At 36.6% G+C, this 10917-nt stretch overlaps 1 protein-coding gene across 1 annotated transcript in view; it reads right to left on the bottom strand.

The window, feature by feature from the left end:
- Positions 1-2499: 2499 nt before the first annotated feature.
- Positions 2500-10917, bottom strand: part of Arp10 (Actin-related protein 10) — a 195174-nt gene continuing 186756 nt past the window's right edge. Inside the window, exon 13 of the mRNA XM_090370814.1 lies at positions 2500-2712. Within this exon, the coding sequence (XP_090226940.1) occupies positions 2582-2712 (131 nt within the window). The 3' untranslated portion in view covers positions 2500-2581. The remainder of the gene's footprint in view (positions 2713-10917) is intronic.

Below are 10917 nucleotides of genomic sequence, written 5' to 3'. Positions count from 1 at the left end.
GAAAACAACAATGGACCCAAAACTGAATAACATTAGTCCACAAAGAGCAGTGCCCATTGATTACCACTCTCTGTCTTCTCCCACTCAACCATCCCTTTATCCATAGCAGCAATTTGCCTCCAATGCCACACTGCTCAAATTTGGGCAGCAGCCTTCCATGTGGAATAGTATCAAAAGCCTTTCTAAGATCCAAATATACAATATCAAAATTATTCTTTGCATCCAGTTCCTTTGTGACCACATCATAGTATCCAATCAAATTGGTCTGACAAGACTTCTCCTTAACAAACCCATGCCGTGGCTAAGCTATAACTGAAGTCTTGTCTAGATGATCCTGCAGTAATTTAATTTTAAACAAAGAATTAAAAAAAAATTTTTGTTAAAATATTACAGTGGGCTTTATATAATTGAAAATATTGGTTATTTTTTTATATATATAAATAGATGTAAATAGATATTTAAATAGATAAAAATAAATTTTACATAATAGATGACACAATTACTAACGATGTAGTAGTAACTTCAAAACACATATTTGGCCATTTCTTATTGGATGACGAAATGGCAAGCATGTCTGCTGGTGCCTTTGTAAATATCAATTCTTTATTTAAAATTAAGTTACTATCTGTTGGACTAATGTGCCTTTCTTGGCACATTACATCAAAATTAGCCTTATGTAATGTTTATTGAAATACTTTAAAAAATTTTAATATTTACAATGCTACTCCATTATAAGTTATTTTCTGAGCTTTGGGTCTGTTTCGTTTTGCTGTAGTAACCAATCACAAAACTCTATAAGGAGGATAATCCACAGGCTACTATCCTTTTACTTGAAAGTATTGGGCACAACTTTGTGCCACAGAGCATGGTTCTGGCAGGCAAAATAATTGTTCTACCACCCATAAGCTACTTACAGGGTTTTCTTCAAAAGGTGCAATCACGTCCTCTTCAACCACATGTCTGTACTACAGCCATCTTCTCTGTGTGTGAATCTTGACTCCACCTTAACCACCCCAATCGGCAGCCAAGTTTCAAGGGGGTCATTCATTGCGGCATTACTTGTATGCATTACATTCTTTGAATATAGACATGTATTCAAAATATGTACACTCAATGTACCGTTTTATGCATATATGTGTAAAAGAAGCAAACATGTTAAATACACTAGCAGTGAAAGCTGAGTGAGTGAGTTCAGAGCAGTAGTAGTATACTCAAGTCTATTAGTGCATGGTTTTAAAGACAATTAAAATAATACATACTAGAGAGCTTCGCTCGCCAACTCCCCCACATACGCTTTTCTACATAAAATGTAGAGGTATGACGGAGTAAGTCAAATTTTTTCTATGTAAAATACACACTTGTCAAAATGCACTGATCTATATCCAATCAGGAAATGACCTATGTAATTATTTACCTGTGCATTTGTAGTGACGTAATTGCCCTGCCCACTTGTACAGCATGACCCACACCTCTCTTCCCCCTTGGCTACCCCACCTGCCATGCAAAATTCTCGAGGTCGAATAAATATCACTATATAATTATTTACCTGTGTTTACATAGGTCACTTAGGAAAAGGCCTTTTGTTTTGGGTTGCACAATGCATGAGGAATATTGTTGCATCCAAAAGTGCAGGTCTAAAATATTTACAAACTATACAGATATTTAAAATATTTACAAAATACTAAACTACTTACAAATATACACACTATATTGGGACAATGGGTCCCTTCATCTATTTTTGATTAACTGATATACGTAGAAATATGATTATAAATATTTTAGTATTTTGTAAATATTTGTATAGTTTTATTATTATTTGTACAATAATAACATTATGCAGTACTAATATAATGCACTGAAATCTAATCAGGAAATGACCTATGTACAGTGTAATTACAGTGGATTCCGGTTTATTTGGGGAAAATCTTAAAATACAGAACCCAATCGAGAAAATAGCCAGGGTTCACTTTGCTTAATTGGGACAACATGCCGTTTAATCGGGGCAGGAGACCGCAGCACTGGAGATCACCCTACAATTGTCTCCGACTGTACCACGCGCTTACTACACATCGTATAGTGAACGGTTCTTTACTATTGTGAGTCCATCGTAATGTGATTCGATTGTACAGTGAACCTATTGTAAAGTGGGAGTCCATTGTATTTATAACTTTTTTTACGTGAAACTTCGGATAATTGGCGCAGCCGCTTAATCGGGCCAAAATGCACTAGTCCCGACGTGTCCCAAATAACCGGAATCGACTGTATTTACCCGTGCATTTGTAGTGATGCAATGATGCATCTGCCCTGCCCTCTTCTCCCATTGGCTCGAATAAATATCACTAGGAGGAAAACCTTTTTAATGTATAGAGAGATATACATATAATATTTTAATATTTTAAACATTTGGATAGATTACATTTATAAAATACATCTGTATTACTGTAAATGGAAAAACAATTTAAAATAACAGAATAAAGAAACATTACTGGTCTGCTGCACTAGAAAACCAACAAAATATAACTATTTTAAATCAAATAGAGAGAAAAGTTCAGGTATAGACTTCCTCTGCCTCAATTACTATTCACGTTAATGACTTTCCACTTGTATCATTCCATCTTTGATCAGACCAGTCAGGAATGTAATTCTGCTGAATGTACTGTTCACGGGTAAGAGTTCTTGTAACTACAGCATCTGTGGCTCCAAACATAGATGCTGAAAGGGAAACAGTGAATGATTAATTATATAGCACATTTTTAAGAATTATATTATACTTGAACATAAGAGCAAGCCTGTTTTGTTTGCTGGGTCAAAGTTTTATTGAATCCATTGCAGGATGAAAAAGTTGTGAATTATCTCAAAGAAAACTTACAGTACAATACAGTACAGTACATAGTATATTATAGTTGTCTTCTTCTTTGTCCTTGCCTTCTACCCACATTCATATGGGGTCGGCATCTGCTCTTTCCATTCATCGTCCCAATGTTCAATGTTCCTATTCTAACACTTTTCAACTCCTTCTTCATCTCTAGCTGAACTAACTTCTTTAACCAGACCAGTCCTTTGTTTGGTAGCCCCTGACACATCTACTTTCCATCAATCAACTTTGGTTTTGGCATATTTTTTATGACCGGATGCCCTTTCTGATGTCAAACCTCACCATTTATCTGGGCTAGGGATTTAAGCTGCCGATCTGCCAAGCATTATGCAGCTATATAGAAGTGGTAGCTCTTATACAATGGTGATGTTGCAATTTATGCCAAATTTCTAATTCCACCGAACAAGCAGGTGGCACTGCTGTAGTTCTTTTATCTCATGAAAATGGCTGACTCAGTAGAATGACTGTGACCTTGAAAATAACAGTAATAATAACTCAGCAACACGTGAGTATTTTTACATACAATTTAGTATCCTGAAAACTTCTACCGCAAAGCTATCAGGTAGCACAACTATTCCGCTAATAATTCCCAGTGACTGTTTATAGTTCCTTAAAAATTTAATGACCTTGAAATTTCCTATGTTTTCCTATATCCAAGAATAGTAATGATAGCTATTTTAAAAAAAGTTCACAGTCGGAAAATGAAACCAATGTGTAAATACCTGTTTCTGGGATTTCAGCCAATTCCACACGTACATAGCAAATGAATTAGGATTTTAATAATATTTTAAAAATGGGATTAAGCGGAATTAAATAGACAATGGTTTCTGTGCACTGAAAATCAAGAAAACGAAGATCGAAACTAACATAAAACAAGCAGTAAGAAAACCATAATACAGCTGGCTAGTTTTGATGTGGGAGTTTCTCATCAATTAGTGTATAACATGGCATGGCAATCTTCTGAATTTTCAGTTTGCATAATAACCAATGGTTGCATGCATGAGACACTCCTTGACAAATCTTTGTGAGAGGTTTCATTTTTATTTATTTATCTTTTTTCAGAGAAATCACAAATGTATTTTTCTGAAAAAATGAGTGACAATTTCAGAACAATTTCAAAATCAGGGCATAAAAATACAGCAGCATCATTTAATTTAGAAATGATTAGTTGATTAGAATTTCTTAGCATATCAACTGCAATGGTCACTCTGCACCAGTTTTCATATAAAAGACTGATCATTTAAATAATGCAAATGCGTATTTTTTTATTTTATTTAAAAAAATTTTTTTTTTATTAATCTGTTCAGAAAAGTGCATATGTACTTTTCTTAAAATTTAAATTTTGCTACATTCATACATGGCCGCCTTAGTTTGGAGAATTCAAAATCAGTATATTTTTTTCCCATTTAATAGGCTTTATTCATGAGAACCTTCCCAACTTTTTTTTTAAAACTCTACCTTGTGGTATCTTTCTCTTTATCAAGGCACTATTCTTATTACCTTTTACATTATTATCTCTGCAATGGTGGTGGGCTCAGTTTTTAGCAGATATGGCGGCAAGGTATCTGAGAGGTGTCATTTTTCTTTTTAATTGGAAAACGTTTTGAGTCTTTCTTGAATTCTGTTTGAACAATGGCTATATCTATGAGAATATTTATATTGATTTCAATGTTTTTTTTTTTTTTCATATTTTCTTAATGGATTGCCATACTTATTCTATTTAATTTTAAGTTTTAATAAAAAATTAAAATTTTAAAACATGCTATGTATTTTACTCACTATACTTTTTATACACATTAATCACTATATCAGTGATGAGTTAAATCTACCTCCTATTTTTTTTAAATTCTCAATAATGATAAAAAGATAAGATTCAAAAAACAAAAGAATTATTAGAGAGAAAAAACAATATTAGTATATATCTACATATTATTTGTATTAATATGCTTGTATTCGGTTTTTAAATCGATTAAGCCAACCGCTGTTACATACAAAATTGTCCCGTCCAAACTGCTTAGCAAATTTTTGCACTTGAGCCTTCAAGATCGGACTGTCTATTAAAATCCAGCACTTCTTTGTGTAGTGAACCATTGAAGCAATGCTTTATCAACGTTTGTAACTTCACACTTTCTAAAATTTTTTTTTGGTTATGTTCTTTTCCAGTGATTTGATATGTAAACATGTTTATTCTTTTCCAGTGATTTGATATGTAAACATGTTTATTCTTTTCCAATGATTTGATATATAAACATGTTTATTCTTCCACAAAATTGATACTGTTGAAGAGGACACAGAAAACTTTTTACATGCTTCAACGTTTTTTGCACCACATTCTAACTCAGTGCTACTCAAAGTGTGGTCCACAGACCAATGCCGGTCCATGAACTGTTTGTTACCAGTCCGTGACAAATTGGAAATCAGTTGCAGATGTTACAGGTCCCCAATGATTTGTCCATTACCGGTCCGTGAGATTTGTATTTTACAAAAGTACTGGTCTGCGACAGATTGGAAATAAACGAAACTGGTCCTTCATCACAGATAGTTTGAGAAGCACTGTAATCTAATTCACGAATAATTTTGACTTTTTCGCAAATCAAGAGGCACTTTCTTTTGTTAGTAGACATGTTTCCAAAGGAAGGGTTTGTTTCTAATTGATTTTACTTTAAAATGACAGTAAAGTGATCTGCATACAAAGTTCTTAGAAGTCCCATTTCCAAAATTCTTAAAAGCCCTGAAATAAATTTAAAGTTCAGTGAATACAAGACAATCTGTAAATAGGGTAATGCGACAAGCGGAACGCCAATGCACTACTGTATAGCCCCTCATCCCTAAAAGGACAAGGTCATAAACCGGCCACTAATCCGATGCGGGTGGTCATAAAAGCTAAGTCGCCCTTTTCATTTTTATCCCTAATCCCTAAAAGGACAAGGTCATAAACCGGCCACTAATCCGATGCGGGTGGTCATAAAAGCTAAGTCACCCTTTTCATTTTTGTCTATTCCAAGAATTGGGGTTTTCGACTATCCGAAAAATTAAGAATGTTTACATAGTTACCAAAATTTGTACGGTATATCCATGTAGTACACTCATTATAACAGTGAGCAATTGTATGGGATTACACAAATTAAAATCATTATGGCTTTTTGTTCATTACAACCGTGATCTTGTTATTTCCGTGCTTGTTATAACCAAGTTTAACTGTATTAATTCTGATTTAAATTTTAAAAAAAAATTATACATAAAATATAAACATAAATAAATCTATTAGTCAGTTCCATTTTCTAATTTTTTTTAATTAAAACCCCAAACACAAGAGGTATTAGAACCTATAGTACTTAGTACCGTAGTTGGGTTGGAGGTTGAGAAGACGAAAAGAGATATTTGTTGACATTAGACTTGAACTTCTGTAGCCTGTAATTTTCAGGAAATATGTATGAAGGAAGGTTGTTCCAGAAAACAGCAGTTGAATGAATAAACGAGGAAGATGAAAAGTTGGTTCTGTGAGTTTGAAGTTGGACAGTAAATGGATGTTCGCTGGTGGCGGCATGTGTTCAGACTGTTTTGAAAGAGAGAGTGGAAATTATAGAAGCCAATTCAGAAGAACAGTACCCATGGAAGTATCTGCAGAAAAGGCATGCAGCAGAAACAGTACGTCTATGAGACAGCGAGTGGAGAGACTCTGTTAGAGAGGAGTCATTAATTAACCCAACTGCCTTCTTCTGAATGGAATCGAGAAGCCTGAGAGAGGTTTTGGGGACAACACCCCAGATGTGGGAAAAATATTCCACGGTAGAGCAGATTTGCAATTTTTACAGAGCGAACAGCTGTTTGGAAGAAAAGAAATGTCAAGAGCGAAAGAGAAAACCAAGTTTTTTAGATGCAGAGGAAGCAATATTTGTAATGTGCCAAGGGAGATTAGAAGTCAGGGTAATCCCCAAAAGAGATATATCATTTTGCCTAGAAATCGGAGTGTCACCAAAGATAAGCATAGGAGCAGAAGAATCCTTTTTGTGAGATATAAGACAAGGCTGGGTTTTAGCAGGATTGAAATCAACTAAGTTGTCTTTGCACCACTGGAGAATAACCTGGAGATCGGCATTTAAGGAATTGGTAGTGGATATTCGAGATGTTGAAGCTGATTGAGCAGGGCAAGGTTTCTCAAACTGGAAAGTGGAATGCAATGTACTATCATTGGCAAAACTATGGATAGGAGTTCCAGTTAATGGAAGAAGGTCATTAATATAGAAGAGGAAAGGCGTGGGGGAAAGACCTGAACCTTGGGGGATGCCAGCATTAGTGGAGAAGTTAGAAGACAGAGAGCCATCTACCATCATCCTCAGTGAGTGATCAGAGAGAAAACTGGATAACCAATTATAAAAAACAGTCAGCAAACAATAAGATGGAAGCTTGTTTAGAAGACCTTTATGCCAAACACGATTGAAAGTCTTTGAGATGTCAAGGGCAACTGCTTGTGTTTCACCGAGATTTTCCATTGAATTTGTCCATAAATGGGTAACATAAGCCAGAATATCAGCAGTGGATCAACACTGACCGAATCCATACTGGCAATCGGTGATCAGACGAAAGGTTTCTAGGTAGTTTAAGAGTTGGCAGTTAATTAATTGCAAATGGGACGATAATTGGATGGGAGGGATTTGTTACCCTTTTTATGACCTGGTTGGATATGAGCAAATTTCCAAGCAGAAGGAAAAACACATTTGGAATAAGAAAGTGAAAAAAGGCAGCAAAGAACAGGAGTAAGTTCAGGAGGACAGGTTTTGAGAACAAGTGGAGAAATACCATCAGGACCTGGAGCTTTATTACCAACAAGATTCGTCAAAATCCTTCTGACTTCCTTTTGACGGAAGACCACAGGAGGCATTGAATGGAGTGTGTTGGGAATGGTGAGAGGTGTTTTACCAAGATCATTAATACATAAGTTGGGAGAAAAATGTAATGGGATTAATACATGAGTTGGGAGAAAAAAGTGACAACATAACCATCTGGTTTTGACAGAGGAGGGAGCAGATGGGAAAAAGTTGCAGCCAATAGCTTTGGCAAGAGACCAGAATGCTCGGCTAGCATTAGGGCAAGAAGCAAGTTTTCTACTCTTAGCCTGTTCAAAATCTAGTTTAGACTGATTAATAACTGCTTTAGAATTGTTGAGAGCTTTGCTGTAGGCAGAAAATGAAACTGAAGAATTGGAAACAAGCCAATTACAATATGCAACGTTCTTCTCTTGAACAGCCTTAGCACATTTAATGGAAAACCAAGGTTTAGTTAAAGGACGAGATTTTAAAGTGGAATAAAGGATTCCATTCCCATAAGAATAATTTCACTGACACAATCTGAGCAAACGTTGACATCAAAAGTTTTGAAACAGTAATCCGACCAAGGAAAAGAAATCTCACATCTCATCCCATTTTGCATTCTTGTAATGCCAAACAATGAGGTTAGGAATAGCCATGAGATAAAGGCTCCATTGGGGAAGAGACAATCACCAAGTTGTGATCTGAGGTGCCTAAAGGACCACTCACTTTGAGCATGTACTTAGAAGGGTTGTTTGTGAGAAAAAGATCAAGCGTGTTGGCTCTATGGTTAGGATTGTCCGGTATTCTTGTAAGTAAATGAACAATATTCTTGTAAGTAAATGAACAAGCAAGGTCATTAGTAATTGCAAAAGCCTCAGTATCTCGACCAACTGGGTCGGTGTGACTAGAAAACGGAAGCCAGCTGGAGTAGTAGTGGCATGTGATGCAAGAAAGCATGTGTATGCGCTTATGCAGCATCAGCCCAAAAAAAAAAAAAAAAAAAAAATCACACCATTCCCTCCAAATGCCTGTCCAGTTCTTCCTTAAATTTATTCAACCTATCAACTTCCACAACGACAGATGGAAGTTTGTTCCAGCAATTAACCACCCGCTGGCTAAAGGCAAATTTCCGCACATCTATTCTACATCTGTCTTTCCTTAATTTGAATTTATGCTCCCTTAGGTTTGTAATCTGAACAAGTGGAAGGATGCCATCAGAATTCAGCGTGCTCAACCCATTCAAGGCCTTATACACCTCAATCAGATCACCGTGCAGGTACCTAGTCTCCAGCCACTGCAATTTGCAGAACTTAAGCCTCTCTTGGTAAGAGGATCCCTTCATTCGCCTCACCAATCTTGTTGCCCTTCTCTGTACACGTTAAAGTAAATCTACATCCTTCCTAAAATGAGGCCTCCAGACCTGTATGCAGTATTCAAGGCGTGGCCTGACCATTGCCTTATACAGAGAGATAATCACCTCCTTTTCCTTTTCCCTGCTAGGAAAATTCCTATATATCATTGACATGACCCCATGACCTGCCCTGGCAGCCTGTTTGCATTGTAAACATTAAAATCACCAAGGAAAATTACCTCACTGTTAAGAAAGTTGGACTGGAGAAAGTCAAGTTGCGAAGAGAGGAAATCAAAGAACTCCGAGAGACTAGTGGATTTGGAAGAACAGTAGAGACAACAGATGAATTTGACAGAATTAGGAAGAGAGATTTTAAGCCAGAGAAGATCAAAAAGAGGAGATTCCAAGTCTCTGACAGGGAATATCGGAACGGACATAAGCACAAGTACCATCTTTGAGGTGAAAGGAATCATATGCGAATAACTTGGGCAACTGAGATGAGCAGTAGTTGAATCAACCGATAACTGAGATTCTGTCAGAAAATGTACATGTGGTTTGGCAGACTACATGTGGAAATGGACATCATTGAGATTAGAATTGAGACCGTTGAGATTAGAAATGAACTAGGAAGTGTTTGGGAGGTTTAGATCGTTTCGCAGATAAGCTAACTCTACTAGTTTGACAATTCATGATGTATTCAATAATAAGAAAAAGTTGGGGGGGGGGGAAATGCTGTATGAAGTAATTAAATTTTTTGGTATAGCGTACACATGGTAAGAATATACCCAGATCCTTGACATAATGTGGCCTCGACAATACCCTCCCACATACACGCTACTTGGACTTCCTCCAGTCACTATCTGGTATTAAGAGGCAGCAAGATTATACACTAGGTGATCTGGAAGCCTCCTAAAGACTTACCAATAGGTTCGGTCTGGTGTACTAACTAGTGGCCGGCCTGCAAACACCGTTTTAGAGCTGTACCCTCGAAATGTAAGGAAGATTGGATCTCGCCATGGTGTTCATCATAACCTCAAAAGTCATCAGTCATACTACAGGATGGAAGAGATGGGCAAGGGTTGACCGGAACTTAGCCCTGGAGACTAAACATGGGTTCCACCACTTCAAGCCTCCAATAAGCAAAGTGGCGGTATTGCACTGGTTGATGAGAGTCATCTACTACCTAGTACTGCCTAGTAACACAGAGTGGCAGCATTCCTCCATGTGGTGTGGGCGCCACACCTCGACCCCTGCTTATGTTGGTTCACACCTGGGTGGTCACCCACAGCGTGCTTGCACATGGGGGTTATACCCAGGATTACTAACAGTCCCACCATCATGAAGGTGCAAGCAGAGGATTTAGCTGTCAGAGACCATCCGGACTTCACCGAAATTGGGTTCACTTGACTTGAGTATCACCAGAATATCAGTTCCATCACCGTTTTAGACTCCCAGGTAGCAAGTACAGCTTGTCTCGCCTATCTATGTCTGTGACAACCTCAAGGACTTATTCCAGCACTTCTTTATGTAGTGAACCATTGAAGCAATGTTTCATCGTTTGTAACTTTCTAAAAAAAATTTTTTTTTTCGGTTATGTTCTTTTCCAGTGATATGTAAACATGTTTAATTTAAAAGAGTAGTGTGCAAAAGTTTGAAAGTGTGCATGTGATATATTTGTAAGGTCACCTGACAGGCAGCCAACTTTCTTTTTAATTTCTAGGAAAAGTTACTTTTTTTAAATTCTACTTAAATATTTAAAATATGCCGTGTCTGCTACATTTAAAAAAAATATTATTGTGCTGAAAATAAAAAAAATGTTTTAAATAAAATATAAACATATATTTTTAGTCTCTTCTGCCTTCCAGTACAAAAGACTGTTA

The sequence above is a fragment of the Mastigoproctus giganteus genome, chromosome 3, assembly GCF_048544385.1.
Source record: "Mastigoproctus giganteus isolate SK-2022 chromosome 3, ASM4854438v1, whole genome shotgun sequence".
Classification (NCBI taxonomy): Eukaryota; Metazoa; Arthropoda; class Arachnida; order Uropygi; family Thelyphonidae; genus Mastigoproctus; species Mastigoproctus giganteus.
The sequence above is the reverse complement of the archived record's forward strand: the minus strand, read 5'-3'. Positions and strand labels throughout refer to the sequence as shown.